The sequence below is a fragment of the Galendromus occidentalis genome, unplaced genomic scaffold (genome assembly GCF_000255335.2).
Source record: "Galendromus occidentalis unplaced genomic scaffold, Mocc_1.1 scf7180000077524, whole genome shotgun sequence".
NCBI classification, from domain to species: Eukaryota; Metazoa; Arthropoda; class Arachnida; order Mesostigmata; family Phytoseiidae; genus Galendromus; species Galendromus occidentalis.
The window spans coordinates 1,324,902-1,341,036 of NW_003805512.1; the positions used below are offsets into that span (position 1 = coordinate 1,324,902).

A 16,135-nucleotide genomic window follows, 5' to 3' on the forward strand; every position below is an offset into this window, starting at 1 on the left:
CCAGCAGGTAAGCAGAGAGCAATCATTCCATCTTCAACATCCTTAGATTGTCTCCATTCAATCTTTGAAGAATTTCACTCCACCGCGAGACCCGCAATTCGGTCCCAGAGGCGCCGGCGGTGGTCGCAGCCGCCTCCTGCAGCCCGTCGGCGAGCAGGTCCGCCTCATGATCGGACTGACAGACAAGACTAACCGCAAGCAGGAGACGGCTGCTTGAGCATCGGTGCGATTGAGAAAGACCAGCCAGAGCAGCAAAAGAGACCTTCCTCCACCCGAGCGAGCGCGCGCTGCTGAAATACAGTCGGCTACAGACAGCAAGATGGCGGCGCCCTGACCTCCAGCAGATGATCGCTGTGGAATGTTTATGTCGTCGTCGTCGTGGCCTCCTTAGTTGTCCGCAAGTTGGAACTTGGGCTCCTGCGTCCTAGTAGAATTTCTGAACGTTGCGGATCAACTCTCGATCATATCTTGGAGACTTCCACTCGATCAAGCGAATATTCCTGTGAGGTTCCGCTTGCACTGCGGCAGGAAGACGCTCGATGGCTTCTAGAGCCGGAGCATACGTCCAGGGAACCGATGGCAGCGATTTTCAACACCGGCAACGGGTTGCAGCCCATTACCAAGCGAGGTATGTGCAATGGAAGAACCTATCCAGACCCTTGGGAGTCAACGGGAGTCGCTGTGGATCTCCCCGCGCTGCCGCGAGATTCGCGGCCGTCCGTGTGGTTCTCTTCTTCGTAAGCGCGTGTGATAGGCGCTACACGAGTTGTTGGATAGCATCTTGGTTTGTTGAGTAGTTGCTCGGCTGGTTCGCGCCCTCTTCGCTCGTGTTTGGCTGTCTGTTTCTTCTTCCTTTGCTCTTTCTCTAATGTCTAATTGTGCTTCGCTTGCAACTATTGTTGTCTCCCTCGGTTGTGTCGACGACTGTTGCTTCTGGTCATCCACTGTGGATGTCTGCCTCGGCATTCAGCCTGCCATCCTGTCAAGCCAACACTCACTCGTCAGATATCCGCTGTAAAATCCTTTCGGAGCAGTGGATCCTGAGAGGGAACTCCCGAGGGATTCGTTCATACATTGGCGCTTTTCTTCGGAGTTTCGATGACTTTGAGTAGATTCTGGAGGTTCGTTCCGGAAACGTGGAGTGCTTGCAATATTTGTGGTTTTGTTCCGCGTATACAGTCAGTGTTTGTGAGTCAGTTGGAACGTGATGAGCCTTCCATGCCGGTTCTCGCGCCCACTATCATCAGTGAGCTCGAGCGTGGCGCATTTCAACCGGGGCAGAAGCAACGTCCTCGGAGGGGAAGCCTAGCTCATGTTCGCTGAATTCCCGTGTGGTGCGTCCGTGATGACTGAGATTGACAGACATATGTCCCTTGAAATTTCAGCGCAGCTTACAAATCCCGGCTAAAGATGTCAATATTCTGCCACGGGATACTCGCAATAATCCTCCTAGCTAAGGTGAGAAATCCGTCTCCATGCAAATTCGGGGAAGATTGTTCATATCTGTCACTGCATCAGAGCTCTTCGATTTGCGTTATCGATATGATTTCTAAGAGTATAGACTCTGTGAGGAGAAGCTCTAATACTTAATTTAGTGTTTGAGCTGATGACATTCCTCCGAGAGAGAAACCTCATCGCACTCTTTCTCCGTAGGTCTCAGAAGATATTCTGGATCGATTAGACATTTTCATATTGTCCCTGCAAGAGCTCTACGTTCCAAAGCCTCTCCCGTGGGAATGGTGGTGGCTATTGTCGGTTCCGATCGCAATTTTGGGACTATCAGCGATCCGGAAAAATAATGCTTTTTCCATGAAGGTAAGCTAGAATTCGAATCGCAGCTTTTGTCTTCAAATCGCGCTCCGGGTAACTAAAAGGGAAATTCCAGCGGAACACTTTTCACACTCCGCTGTAATCACTCATTAGATAGGACGTTTGGGCGCGCGATTCTTCGTCCCCATGTCACGCTGCGAGGCAAAGGGCCTACCTTGGCCTTTAGGACAATGCCTTCTTCACTGTGTGCACGATCCGGTCCAAAGTAAGCGAATGTCTCGCCTGGAAGCCGCGCGTGGTGTACGACCATTGAGAGAGTACCGCCTCAAGTCGCGCTCATTCATGCAGCAGCCAGAATGCTATCGAGACAAAGCGTTTAGACTCATCAATCTTACATTTTTGAGTTGATTCATCGGCCGACCCACGGATGAGAAAGCGGAACCACTCGAGTTTGAAATAACCTGTCAGCTTCCGAAGCACGGAAGATAACGAGAGCTCGCCCATCGGTCTTTCTCTCGGACGGCCTATCCGCTAATCGTATCCCGTATACATGAGCAGATGCGCTCCTATCCCTTCGGGGGAATAAATAATCCAGATTGTCATCAACTGATGATCCTGTCTTCACTCCAGATCTACTTCTCGGGAACGTTCACTTTCGGCGTCGTACCTATCCTGGCGGCGGCGTTCATTTATTTCGGCGAAATGTACGAATACGTACAAACGAAGAAGAATGTCGTTTTGTGGCAAGGATATCCCGTCGCTGTCTTGTGGTATATATTCATCGTTCTTGCCACACAGGTGAGGTTTTCATTCGTTCTCGTCACTTCCCGATGTGGAACATCATGGAATCGCTTCCTTCTCCTACTCTTCGATCCAATCCGTAGAGTAGTGTTGGAAAATTCAGGCCATCTGACTCAAACGCTCGCTCCACTTCCAGGTTCATGCATTCTCGTTGTATTTTGCTCTACGACTGATACTCGCATGGCAGCGCACGACCGCTGCCCGGAAAGGGAACTGAGAGCTGTCTTTATTTATGAAGCAAGTTGAATGTGTGCATGGTGATACGAATGCTGCGTCCGAGCGGAAGAAGAATAAATTTCTATCTTTGTAATATGTTCCATAAGAAAGTGAGATGGTGCCATGAAGTGAATAAGTAAGTTACGGAAAAGATTGGTTCACCTGAAATATTGGGACTTCGGATGCATTCCGTAATCACGGACCGTGTTCCGTGCTCGGATGCCACTCATCAGCGACGCCGGAGTAACTTTCTCCACGAAGCTCGTGTATACGAGTATCTGATCTTCTTGCTTATCTAGGTAACCAACGATCGTCTAATCTGCGCCTACCTTATCGCCGTCCACTTCATCAATTCTCAGGAACCTGCCCGTTCATTCGAGACTGCCCGTAGGTATATTAGAATATTCACGGTATGTCAGAGCGCTATAGACAAAATCAGAATGATACCACTGCTCATTCAGTTTTTGCGACTTCTGCGAGACTCGGGTCGCCGAATGGGCTCGCGTCAGGAATTACCTCCGTATTTCATTCTTCCTTTAAATAAGAATTAGCTCTCTTCTGAACGCTGTTCTCTTCTAATGAGTGAGGCTGCCGCTCTATGGATCAACTTGCTGCCCTTCACGGCGAGGACAGACCAATGATTCGGAATGCGCAGGGTGGACTCGCTCAAGATTGGCTGCCTGGACTCCATCCGTCTGAACCGACCCTCCTTTCCCGCCTGTCTCTGCATTCTTAGGGTCTGAGCTCGCTCGGAAGCACCTTCCTTCAACTTGCGACACCTCCTTAAGACACAAACGCGTGGCAGCGTCCGATCTGTGTATAGGCGCCCCATCGACGGGACCCACTTCTCACCAGAAGCTCGATTTTAAGAAGCCGTAGAGGCAGGCACCGAGCGATCGGCATCAATGTTGGCATTGAGCATGAGATTCTTGCTCGCAAGGAGTGAAGCGTACCCTTGACTTGCTCGAGTACATCGCTGCCAACGAGTCGCTTCTCTTGTGATCGCGACGGCAGGACCATGACCGTGGCACAACGCAAAGAAGCGAGAGAGCGCAGCAGCAGCGAAGGCCGAATGGATCTATCAAGAACCTCTCGCACTGAAACACTTGAATATAGGACAGCTTCTTCAAGATAGCGATCCGGATCCGGTAAGAAAAGTTCGCTCTCTTGGCGTCTGAAAATGCCAGTACTAGAGCGTCGTCAAATGAGTGTCGCATTTCATCCCGAGGCTCTCTCAACCATGACAGGGAGTCCCGGCATTTGGCAGAATCTCTCACTGCGTCGCCGCTGTTGAATATCTGAAGGAGATGTAGCCGAGAGAAGACCGAATCAGTATTCTGTCTCGGAGAGAAACGAAGTGCCATTGTTCGCACTAAGTAAGACTGATTTCAGCCGCATGAGTTTCGTGAGATCCAGTTTGGGGTGGTTGCTCGGACATTTGACTCCCGTCTCCAGGAGCCGGACCTTACATGGGGCGGGCTCTGAACGACGCAGAGCAGAAGACGAGGCGTCAGGGGGCGGAAAATCAAATGATTCGCCGAGACGTCCGCCGGGAAAGTCACGTCCGAAAACAGCAGGAGCATCGAATAAGAGGCGAACTCACTCGAAACAGGCAGATCCCCCGAGTTCTGGATGCAGGGAACGGGATCCTGGTGAAGAAGAATTGGTGGTGCAGGATGAGCTATCGACTCGCGAAAACGGAAAGTCGAATGTCGACGGCGATAGATCCCTCTCCAGAATCCAGAAATCCGTCGCGAAGGAGTCTCACGGAGCGGCGGCCTCATCGGTTCGCCGGGAGCCATCCCGGTGCCGGAAGAGTGTCCGTCGCTCCGCTGCTTCTCGCGATGGACCGGAGGTCCAGAGGCCTTCTCGGCTTAGTCCCGGTCCTTCGGGCGCAAACCTCTCAACTCTTCTGGAGCCGAAGGTCGTCAGGAAGAGCGAAGAGGATATTTTGAAATCACATGAATCTACGACATCGAAGAGCACGGACAGATCCCGGAAGAAACGTCGACGACGAGGAGAAGTGAGCAAGGACGTATTGAGGCTCATCAAGCAAGGCCGTTTCCACTCGAAGATCAAAGCAGGTATCGAATCCAAGGCGCTCGGTCCTCCTGTGGCGAAGAAGCTCCTGCCCGCAATAAAGTTCAGGCAAGCGAAATCTTTCGCGAGCTCATCTGGCGCGAAGAAGTCCCAAATGCTCGAGAGCATGCGTGTGGCTAACGTCAAAGCCCCAGGGAGGCCCTGGCAATTGAATTTTTCGTCTACAGCCAAATCAGCCAAAAGAGCCAAATGTGTCACCACGAAATCCTCGGCCCTTGAACCAAAGTCGAGCTCTGCCATTTTCAACGCAGGGAAATCACCGGCGAAAGCTCTCACCAAAAGCTCAACGCCATTCGAGAATATTCCTAAAGACAGAAGGGGCACAATCGAACCCCTAGAAGCGACTCTGGGTGCAGTAAACGGGTTAGAAGGATCCCTGATCGAGCGAACGAAGAGAGTTAGCGCGGACCTGGATATTCCGAATGTCGCGGGGACGAAAGGGGAAGCTGTGAAACTTGCTGAATCGCTGGCCTTCGAGAGATATAGGAATATGAGCGCAAACGTCGGCACAGGTCCCGGGACGGGTCGGCCTCTGACCTTCGAGGAGTTCTTGCAGGTTCTCATGGATGAGGGGCCCAATGACGGGTGTGAAGCTCCGGGAGAGGAAATCATTGCGCCGAAGAGGACTTTGGAGAATGTTTTCATATCGCAGCGGGTTAGAAATGCGAAGGTACCGCACAAGAACCGGGCTGTTGCTAAGTTCGTCGTGAAGCCAGGTAAAACCTCCACGTGCGAACCTCTCCCGTCGAAGCATGGAGATGCCTCCCATAAGAGCCAGGCGGGCCTGCTCCCGGCGCGAATGTCGAAGGCTCTGAGGGCCACTCCGATACGCCCGATGTCTCCGATCGGTCCTCGCCTCGATCGAGCGAAGGTTCAGAGCGCTCCTCCCGGATTGAAGTTCTCACGAGAGGCGGAGCACCGCGTGAATTCGAAACGTCCAGCAATGACGAAGGCGAAGTCCTCGACGAAAATCCCGATCCTGAAGCGGCATCCTGAAGTTCTCGGCAGCGTTGGGAAAAAGTCTTCGCGGCCGATGCCTCGAGCGGAGGGACTGATGGAGATGACGCCGCCGCTCGAGCGGGATACTCGAAGTGAGGATCCTTCTCCATCACCGCTGAAGATAACTGCGAAGAAAAATGTTTTCTCGATCGAAACTCTTGTCCGCGGTCCTCTTCCAACTCAGGCGAATCTTAATCCATTCGCCAATAATTTACGGGACAAATGGATGGATCCTTCCCTTTTTATTTTCGGGGATCCGAAAACCGGTAAGCCATTGGTGAGAGAATCGAGCTCTCGAGAGGTTCGGCGAAAGTCTTTTTTACATTGAAATTCTTGTTCTTCTCATTTCTCTCAATCGGAGTCTTCCTAAGAGTTTGAGGAATAAAGAGTGGGAGAAGTTTCGACGCGCTCGATCGGAAGACAAATGTCCCTTATCGGATCGGTATATTCCTCTCCGCATGCGAAAAAATGAAAAGTACTGATCATTTTTCCCGTTCCCCGTAATCGGAACGGTTTTTCAGCTTCTGTCTTTGCGTACATTTGACACGCTGGACTTGCGTCCCCCGGAAAAATCGACATTCACAAACCCGAGACATAGATCGACGAAGTCCGACGCGTCAATGATAAGTTTGTGATAGGTTTGAGCTCACCCTACTTCACGGTGGAGATTCCCGAGAGTGCTCAACAAGGGTGATGGATCCGTATCAGAAGATGCGATCGTCCATCGTCAGCACCGACGGTAATAAGCTCACGGATATCCGAGCAACATACTCCGCACATTTAGGGCGTTCACCGCTACAGATGCAGATTTCCCTTGTCAATATGAACGATGTCCCGTGCATGAGGACCTCAAGCTCCCAACGCAGCAGTGTCTCCGTCCTGCCGGAGATCGAGAAAGGTATCTCTGGTCTCCACCTCATCGCGGAAGCGTAGATTCCTCAGGTGAAATTCCTCCGTGAAAAGCCGATGCCATATACGAGGGTTTTAATGTGTATGCCTCGAGCAGACGCCGCGCCGATATTTCGCGCTCGGGTACATGATTCCATCCCAGAGTTTCCAGATCGAGCATCAGGTCGCGTCGATTCCTCGACTCCTTCACGGGTATGATCTCATGTACATTGATATGTATGACCTGAGCATCAATCCCTCCAGTCTAGACCGATCTTCCATTTCATTCGCGACTAGTACATAGAATGGAGCAAATGAATGATCAAAAAACAATATTTCGAGAGATTCCCCAATGCAGGTCGTTCCCCTCACTAGGGTCATGCGTATTCCTCACTCGGGCATAGGCGAATCTGTAACTACATGACGAGTCTGCGATGTCCTCCACTTTCTGGATCATGAGCCGAGCTCCGCGCCGCTTCGGGAAGTGTGCGGAGAAGCTTTTCCGTGGCTTTCGCATTCGTAGCGAGAAAGGATCCGACCATCACCCTATTTAGTATGCAGTCTGACCACAGGTCTGGGCGCGCTCATGTGCGCCCGTTCGCGAATGGTGTGCAACGAATCGGTTGGCTCGGACATGTCAGGACGAAAACAGCAGATGGTCAAAGTTTTCGGCAACTATCGATCCGGTGGTCCCGTCAACCTTTGATTTTGAGACAGCAGCTGCGACGCGGGGTTCCAGGGCCGCCGGAGCACGGTGGGTTGAGGGCGACCTGTGTGAACGACGGCGTGCCTTTCTCTCGCCTGCCGACGGCTCCTTCCTGCAGCTCCGAGCTGGCCAAGCGGCAGCTCCCGCGACGACGGAGGCAAGAGGAGCGGACGGGCGAACGAGCGTCCGAGTCCAGCGAACGACCGAGGGAGCGGGCAGGCGCTTGGACCCCGGCCTACCGAGCAGCTGGTATACAACGGTCTCTCTCGCTTCCATCGATCGAGCGTGCGAGCAACCTTCCGACGAGACAATTCATTCGTCCGACCGGCTGAAGGCAACTACTCGGCTGACAGAGGTCTTGACGGTCCGATCGCGGTCATCCATCACGGTCGTGTGATTGTCTACAAAGGCGTAACACCGCACAGCCGTGCCATTCATCGCGACCTCATGCGAAGGCCTGATCGTTCGATTCACGTGTCCTCATCGATGTTCTCAAAAACGATAATGTTAATTATAGGGAGACCGGGCGTCGATTTTCGAGTCGAATGCAATCTTCGTGTTCCAGAAGGCTACCTTCCCCACCTGGGACGGAATACAGCGAGCGAGACAAACGTACGGCACGGATTCCCTCCGGAAAAGCACGGAAATTGAGTGGAGAGAAATCGAATCTCCGTGGTCAGTCTCAGTGTCCGCTCTCGGCTTCGTCGTCTCCGAACCCGGGTCAGTTTTCCCGTCGCGTCGTAGTTTTTTCCGCTCTGGACGAGGCGGTATGGGGGTTCCAGCACCATATGATGTACCCGTAGAGGCCGCGCTCGTGGAAGTCTGTCAAGCCGGAAGCCGGGGCTCATCGACGGTATCCCACGTGCGCCTGTCCGTGAATCATTCTGAGGTAGAGTCGGCTGTTCCCAGCTGTGATTACCGAATGAGCTCCGAAAAGCTGCTGCGTCCCTGAAATCCGAAAATCTTTCGATTTCAATGATTAAATATAGATGATCGTTCCCTTCCTCGAGCCATATCCCTCTCTCGTTTTCCTCGCCTGTCGGCATTTCCATATGATGCTCAGCACGTGTTCGCCGACCACGTTGATGTTCCCCTAAACAACAAGTCGTTGAATTATAATCTCGATATAAAGATTCCGGCGATGCGACATCCCTCTTCCATAAAACACGGCTCTTCAAGAAATGCCCGGGCGTGAAGAAATGAATCAGACGCCCGTCAAAATCCAGAGCGCGCAAACCCCTAATTCGACGTCTCGAAGCGTTTGCGATAGTTTGAGATGGACGGCCCCGATCCGGTCGACCGACGTGTCGAAATTCGCGTCTCCTCGAAGACTCCGAGGCTCGACTGAGCGCTGCGCGCGCACAGCGAGTCGAGGAGGCAAGGGAGAGGAAACGCACGCGTCGGTCGGTTGGCCGCCTTTGCCTGCCTGCCTGTCTGACTGGATCGGAGAGACCCTGGCGCTCCAAGTCGGATCGCTGATAATCAGTCTGTCAGCCAGCCAGCCCTCAAGTCGCATCCCAGTGGGTTTCCCAGGTCCACCCGTCGGCGTCTGCCTGATTGCTCGCGAGATCTGAGTACAGCCAGAGACGTATCTGACGTCAAGACGCATTCTCTCGACTGAGCTCGGGCCCGTCGGATCGACAAGCAGCCCGTCAGCGACTGTGATCAGCGTTTTCTGCAGTCGATAGTTCCGTCCTCGATTCGCTGCTGTTACCCCTCGTTGACGTCTGCGACTGCTGTAGGCGATGGACGCGGCGGGTCTCTTTCCCTGTCGCTGGGGAGCCCGGGGCGTTTGCGGCAGCAGCGGCTGCTCTTGCCGCTGTGGACTACAGACGCGGGTTGTTGTTGTCGTCGGGTGAGAGTCGCGGGGCGCTCGGCAGGGGCGAAACCTCGCCCGCCGCCGCGCGGGACTCGCGCTCCGCTTGGCGCTCGCTCGCTGGCTCGTTCGCTCTAGGTTCGCTCGTTTAGTACGTTCGCTCGTTCGCTGTTGCCTTCCCGTCCGCTGGCCGCCTTCCCGTCCGCTGAGCGCCGTTCATCGGTACGTAACTCGTGCGTCGTCGTCAGAACGGTCGGACGGCCGTCGTCGGCTGGAAGTTCGGTAGCTCTGGTTCGCCTCGCTCTAAAGGCCACCTCTACCATTGCCACCGCCGTCGCCGCCGCCGCCACTGCCTCGACTACCACCAGTCGCCGCCACCGCTACTACTACCGCCGCCGCCGCCGCCGCCAGTGCGGGAGAAGAGACACCGACTGACCAGCACCACCAAACTCAGCAGCTACCACCATCGTTGCCGCCACTCGTCGTCGTTCGTCCACTCGTCCGCCCGCTTGCAGATGCTGCGCAGTCTTCTCACAACGCTTGACAACGAGGATCAATCCGAAGTCGTCCTGACAGAAGACAACAACGACGAAGAAGACGGTGACCAGTCTCCGACAGCTGTAGTATCTACACCTCGAACGGCAGCAGCAGCAGCAGCAGCGACAACAACAGCAACGACGACGACGACGACAGCGTCAACGGCGAGACCCCCTAGATCAGCAACAACGACCAAAGGTAAAACGAAAACCACGACAACGGCGTCGACGACAGCCACGACGACCACGACAACGAGAGCGCCCATGGCCACCGACGAGTCGCAGTCTCCTGAAGCGACATGCAGCGAAGCCGAAGCTACGCCGTCGCCTGCGACTCCCGTCGCCAACGGAACCAGCCACCCCAACGGGAACAGCAACAGCAGCAGCAGTAGTAGTAATAACAATAGTAACAACAGCAGCAAAAAAGAGAAACCGGCAACTAAAGCAACCGCCGCGAATGGAGCTGCGGCAGGAACGAGTCCAGTTTATCACACTCCCGGCTCTAATATGAAACTCATCAAACTCGTTCGGAAGGAACCGTGCCTTTGGGATCCTCGTCACTTACAGTACAGGTCAGTGAGATAATTATTCGACTCCGCCGTCGCAGTCATGTCGTTCAGGAAGGGAATGTGCTCTAATCCGTGTACTTTGTTGTTCCCCCCGAAAGCGGTATCAACTCTCTCGCTCTCTCTGTTTTTGTTGTTGGTGGGGACAGTCTTGAACTCAGAGCGTCACGTGTCGTCGTCCATACGATTTTATTTTTATTTTTACGGAAGTGGACGGTTTTCTCCGGCTGTTTCCTCTATGATCTCATACGCATACTACGAGCGCCGTGCCGCTCATGCCCCCTCCCTGCCCATCGATCCCTAGAGCCGATGGCATCAGAGCGTTCTGAAATGCTCCACATTGATTCAAATGCTGATGGAATGATCAAACCGAAGAAACTGAATTCGTTGAGTCTGAGGGCAAGCATCGGCGCAAGTGAGCTCCGGCGACCTGAGTGATCCTTCAGTTTTCTTCGAGATATTGTACGAATCTGTGGGTTCTTCATCTTGAACTTTTTCCGCTCGCGAACGCGGGTCCTCGTCGGAGAGACGTCAGCGATTCTTTCGGCCGTATCGGCTGTAGCGTTCGCGAATCTTACACTCTTTACTCGTGATGCTGCCGCTCGTAGGGTCGCCGTCGCTATTCGCCACCAGCCTTACCCGACGCGGAATGTTTACGCGACGCCAGCCTGCCGCTGGCGGTAGCAGCTCGGTCGGTCGGTCGTTCGGCCCGGTTCTCAGAGAGATCGCTGTTGAATCGAAAGAACCAGCGAGCGGGGAATCGAGCGAGCTCGTCGTCGTCGTTGTTAGCAGAGCGTCGTCAACGTCAACTACGAGACCGCATAGACAGCGCCGTCTCGTGGGGCCGCGTCGAACGATGCGGTCGGGCAGATTAGCGACCAGTAATGGACGAGACGACCGAGTCGCCTATCGAGAACTCTGACGTCCATGTGTCCCGCACTCCATGGGCATGATCCTTCTCGACATCGTAAATAAGCGAAGTGGCCAACGCGGGCGGGAGGCCTTCGGGAGCAGCCTGGAACCTTCGACGACGACGTCGTCGAGGGCGCCTCCGCCGACAGGGGTGCCGAGGCCCGCCGTACCTGACCGCTGCAGCCCTCGTCGTCGTTGACGGACGCGGAGGGGGACGTCTATTCTCTTTTGCCCGCCTGATGACTACCCTCGCACCCTTCCCATCCCCTGTGCCCTTCAGCGAGAACGGGCGTGGGCTCCAGAGCAGCGCCGCTGCCGAGCGTCATTCTCCCGCGCCTGCGCGGACCGCCGCTCGGCCACTAGGGTTATCCGCTGAGGGGACTAGCGTGCGACCGGCCGACCGCCCAGCCTCGCAGCCCGAGTGCTGCTGTCGTTTCGCGCCAGCTTGCCAACCTTTCCCCACTCGGCCCCCTCACCCCAGCCTGTCCAGCAGGCCGCCTCTTCTCTTGCCAGCCTCGTAGCCAAACACTGCCCCTCGGCCCCGCTTCCGTCGTGAGAGAACGACCGCCGCGACGCCAGCGACGTTCGACTGAGTTTGTACAGGAACGGTCAGCAGCTCTGTTATTTCTTCGTACGACAGATTGTCGGCACGCCGTATAGTAGGATTGGAATTATTCACAATTGAGATCTGAAGGCCAATCGCGTTGGGTAATGTCGTGACGTCGACGACTGGGACGATCCGCCGCGGAGCACAATCGCTTCCGAGTCCGGCGACGCAATTGAAGGTCTTTCCTCGGAGCATTGAAACATCATCACGGTATTTTCGGAGAACTCCACGTTCTCGGCATGGGAGTAGAGCGATTTTCGCGATCGGTCTGGGAACATAAGACGCGGCTGCGTCCGTGAACGGACGAGATTCGGATCTCAGCATTTTGAGCTTCCGGCGCTGCCCACACTGCTCGTCGGAGCCCAGCAGCTTGCGGGAGGTGGGCAGATACTGTGAGACAAGTCAAGACCCCCTTCCCAGAGATGGGGCATGACGCACTCACTCAATCGCTTCACTCGTGATTGACTGACAGCTAGCGCCTACCGAGACCGGGGCTGAGGTGACGCCGCGTTGTCATGACAGCAGCGTCCTCATCGACGGATGCCCGTCAGAGCCGAGATGACCGAGAGCGATGGGGAGGGCAGGGTCGGGATCTCCCTGGATAACGGTTATTCGGCAAGTCTCCGACGGAGCGTCTCCCAGGGTTCTAGAGCACCGGATCTCGTGAACAGTCATGTGACTAGGGAGCTCAACTGAGAGGTCTTGCGATTTTCTCCATTGGAGAACTACGTCGGGAATGACTCAGTGTCGCTTCCGGGATCGCGGGGAGATATGACGAAGTCAAACCATAGATAGGGGTCCATATTAAACCCGGAAAGTCCTTACAGGGATTCAGCTAGGAAAGATAAATGTTGGGAAGAGATAGCCCGTCAAGTCGCCATGGAAATCGGACATGCGAGGCAACGCTGGAAGAGTCTGAGGGACACATTTACCAAGAAAGTTCGCAAGATTGCCATAATTGAAGCTGCTGGAGGATACACCGGGAGCGGGGAGGACCCATGCCAGTGGAAGTATTTTCAGCAGCTGAAGTTTCTTGAAAATGTCATCCATACTCAGAGGCCGCGCCTACAGCCCGCAAATGGCAGCGGACAAACCCAGCCTGTGAAAAACGCCCTGGCTCTCTCGAACCTCACCGTTTCCATCAATGTGAGTGGAATTCCCTCCGCCCAATCATACGAATATTTCGATAGCGAAGATGTCCGCTATAGGGCGCTTCGTGGATCTCAGACAGCAACCACCGCATGCACACGATTAAACGACATGACTTGCTCATGAATCAATCTAATCTATCCTTTCTCAGCCCCTCGACTGCGACGAAGACGACGAAGAAGACCTCGGGCCGCAGCGATCGTGGCCACTCAACGACGAACGAGAGCTCATCCACTACATGAGAGACTACCCTCTGTTGTGGAACCGCAAAGACCCCAGCTTCAAAAACGACGCGTCGAGAGACATGGCAATCATCCAGATACACACGAACTTCCAAGAGCGATATACCTGGTCTGAGATCCAGAACAAGATCAACGTACTAGTCAAGAAATATCACGAAGGAGACAACTCCTGGATGCACCAAGAAGCCCTCTCCTATATCACCAACTGCAGCAACGGCGTCAAATCTGAACCTATAGACAGTGATGAGTGAGTGAATCTCGGTTCGGAATATTTTACATGGATTACGTCACTCCCGTCCGTGCCGTCCCGATCCCAAAGGGATTCCACTTGGGAATAAATCGAGCACCGATCGTATTACAGGTGTTCGGCGGACTGCAACTCTTTGATGCCGCAAATCGAGATGGAAGAAGGTGAGGAGGTGAAATCGGTAACCGTCTCGACAACGACCAACGCGGACGGCTGTCCCACGGTCAAAGTGATATCCACGTCAGTGGCACCGGCAGTGTCGCCACTGCCCCAAAAAGCGGCACATCCGACGCAGGCAACGGCGTTCACCATTCAAGGTCTACAGAGTTCACTTCAGAACGGCCAGACGGATGCTTCAGGGAACCAATCAGCGCCGATAAAAATCATCACAGTTGCGCCGAACAGCGCACAAAATTTCGCTTTGGGTGAGTCCTCGGTCCGTCCATTTTTTGTCAAATAGAGCCCTCCGAAGCGGGCTCATGGCTCCACGGGAGGAAAAGATCGATGATCCTCCGCCATGAACCTCCGAGTCTCGATAATCCTCTGGCAGATCATTGAAGAGTTTGCGTTGACTTCTGCGGTTCAGGAGTTCTCTTTCTTCTCCGACAGGTGGAGCCGCGTCGAACGGAGGCACCATCCTCATTCCTTCCGGCGGCCAGGGCATCTTGCAAATGCTCCAGGCATCGAAATCCTCGGCGCAATGCTTACAAGACAGCATGGCATCGACGACCGAGCGGCGGATCGAGTCGTTCACATCTTGGATCAAGGCCTACCTCGGCACAGTAGAGACGGACGACCTAGACAAGATCGAGCTTGAAATTCACGAGTTGATGGTGAGACACACGAAGCGAAGTAAAGACAGAAAATCGAAGAGCAGAACGCCTCGGCAGCCCAGTAAAAAGCCGCATCTTGAAAATGGACTCACACAAGAGGCCCATCTCGAAAATGGGGTCGCAACCCAAGAGCCGCGTGGTGTATCGGTTCTGGATAAGCAAAGTGTCTTGGTTAGCAAAGTAGCCGTCGACGGAATTTCATCCGAAACACCGATCGAATCGTGAAAGAGTCCGCCCCTCGACCCGACCGCTTGAGATTGTATCGAGAGTACCTGGCCAAAGCATCATCCGGAAGCACCTCCCCGAAGCTCGCAGCGCTTCGGAATCCTTCCTCCGCTCTCAGCTCTTGTCTCCCAAATGTATCATGAAATCATGACAGCTTATGTATTTTGTCGTCTAACGCGATGTGTACAACGTACTCTTAGTCATCGATGGAAATTATCGTCATCGTCCATTTCCATCGAAGCCTCTGTATCGATTCGATGACCACGGAGAAGCACCAATGATATTTTTCTCTTCTTCATCTCCCATTCCGCAACACACTGTACAGTATTCTTTTACTGAGTCTACCATCGAAATGATCTCTCTCCATTCGGTGCATAATGAACGTTCAGTAGCTGTACAGCACATTTACATGGTATAGTATGACCTAGTGAATTATTTATTTATTGATGATGATGATGACGGAAATCAATATCATAGAAAAACACTAGACCTGAGTCGGTTCCGTGCAATGGCGCTCGCTCGTGGCAGCGACGATAGCAACTCGTTTGTTGTCGATGTTCGTCTAACCCTCTGTACAGGTAAACCTAGCTTTGTGGGAATTCAGTTCCCGCCGTTCCGCCATATTGAGTTGAGTGAGATATATTTTCCCTTGTATTCTACTCTAGACGAGGGTTTCGATAACAATGAAATGAAAACGGAACGAGCCCGTGATGACCATTATATCAAACTGAGCCTCGTTCATGAGGCTCCTGAGTCGATTGAAAAAAAGTGAAATATATAAAAAGAGATTGCTATGTGTAAAATACTCAATGAAGAGGAGAATAATGAGCTGGATCACTCAGCGTCTCAAATCGTTGAATAAAGATGTGCCTCTCGCGATGGAAGAATGCTTATTTTCCGGCCGGGCGGATAAGGGACCAGACACAGCGCTGATTCGGCGACCCGGAGATTCTCCAGGGCCCGACAGGCTCCTGCGGAGGCGCCATCGAATTATACGATCGTGAAATAATCATCAGAAGCATGTATGCTCATAAGAGCGCGCGAGCAAGAGAGCCTTGAGCCCGCGAAACGATCCTACAGGACGCCGACTTTGATGGCGCTAGCGTAGCGCACTGTGGGGCTTGTCTGTTCTTTTTCTAGGACAAAGAGAAAATAAGGCATGCTGATCGCTCCTCCTGAGGCGCGGTCATTCGCTTGGGGGATGCGTTGGGCTTGTGTCCTAGGCGGGCCCAAGAACGAGGCGGAAGGTTTGCGCAACTCAGCCGGGACTTACTACTAGATGGGGATACGCGGAGCGACGAAACTCTCCACCGACAGTACGCTCTGTCTTCATTTTCCGCCTAAATTTCGCTATTTGACTCATTGTCAGCTGTCTGCAAGTTCAATGGATGAACATGGAATGGTACGTCTTATATAGAAACTTGGGCCGAAGGTTCTCGAGCAAACTCCGCTCTTAGATGATTCTTCGCGCAGAAGTCGGAGAGGCTCTAGGTCCTAGAGTCTAGGACATCCATTGTCCGAG

At 53.6% G+C, this 16,135-nt stretch overlaps 2 protein-coding genes across 2 annotated transcripts; both read left to right on the forward strand.

The window, feature by feature from the left end:
- Positions 1-363: 363 nt before the first annotated feature.
- On the forward strand, positions 364-2,898 carry jagn (jagunal). The gene is made up of 5 exons (XM_003747559.1): positions 364-628; positions 1,386-1,458; positions 1,654-1,815; positions 2,401-2,568; positions 2,708-2,898. Exons 1-5 carry the CDS (start codon positions 540-542, stop codon positions 2,786-2,788), a joined length of 573 nt encoding a protein of 190 aa, XP_003747607.1. The 5' UTR covers positions 364-539; the 3' UTR covers positions 2,789-2,898.
- Positions 2,899-10,096: 7,198 nt separating this feature from the next.
- On the forward strand, positions 10,097-14,640 carry LOC114828454 (uncharacterized). The gene is made up of 5 exons (XM_029112682.1): positions 10,097-10,404; positions 12,745-13,063; positions 13,218-13,555; positions 13,670-13,980; positions 14,165-14,640. The coding sequence occupies exons 1-5, from the start codon at positions 10,097-10,099 to the stop codon at positions 14,611-14,613; spliced, it is 1,725 nt and encodes a 574-aa protein (XP_028968515.1). The 3' UTR covers positions 14,614-14,640.
- Positions 14,641-16,135: the final 1,495 nt, after the last annotated feature.

What these genes read in the sequence shown, in the direction of transcription:
- LOC114828454 (XM_029112682.1), top strand. Translation starts at nt 10,097, where the DNA reads ATGGCCACCGACGAGTCGCAGTCTCCTGAAGCGACATGCAGCGAAGCC. An exon ending in ACCTCACCGTTTCCATCAAT is followed by an intron (nt 13,064 to 13,217) that starts GTGAGTGGAATT and finishes ATCCTTTCTCAG; the next exon opens with CCCCTCGACTGCGACGAAGA. An exon ending in GAACCTATAGACAGTGATGA is followed by an intron (nt 13,556 to 13,669) that starts GTGAGTGAATCT and finishes ATCGTATTACAG; the next exon opens with GTGTTCGGCGGACTGCAACT.
- jagn (XM_003747559.1), top strand. Translation starts at nt 540, where the DNA reads ATGGCTTCTAGAGCCGGAGCATACGTCCAGGGAACCGATGGCAGCGAT. An exon ending in CAATAATCCTCCTAGCTAAG is followed by an intron (nt 1,459 to 1,653) that starts GTGAGAAATCCG and finishes CTTTCTCCGTAG; the next exon opens with GTCTCAGAAGATATTCTGGA. An exon ending in TCATCGTTCTTGCCACACAG is followed by an intron (nt 2,569 to 2,707) that starts GTGAGGTTTTCA and finishes CTCCACTTCCAG; the next exon opens with GTTCATGCATTCTCGTTGTA.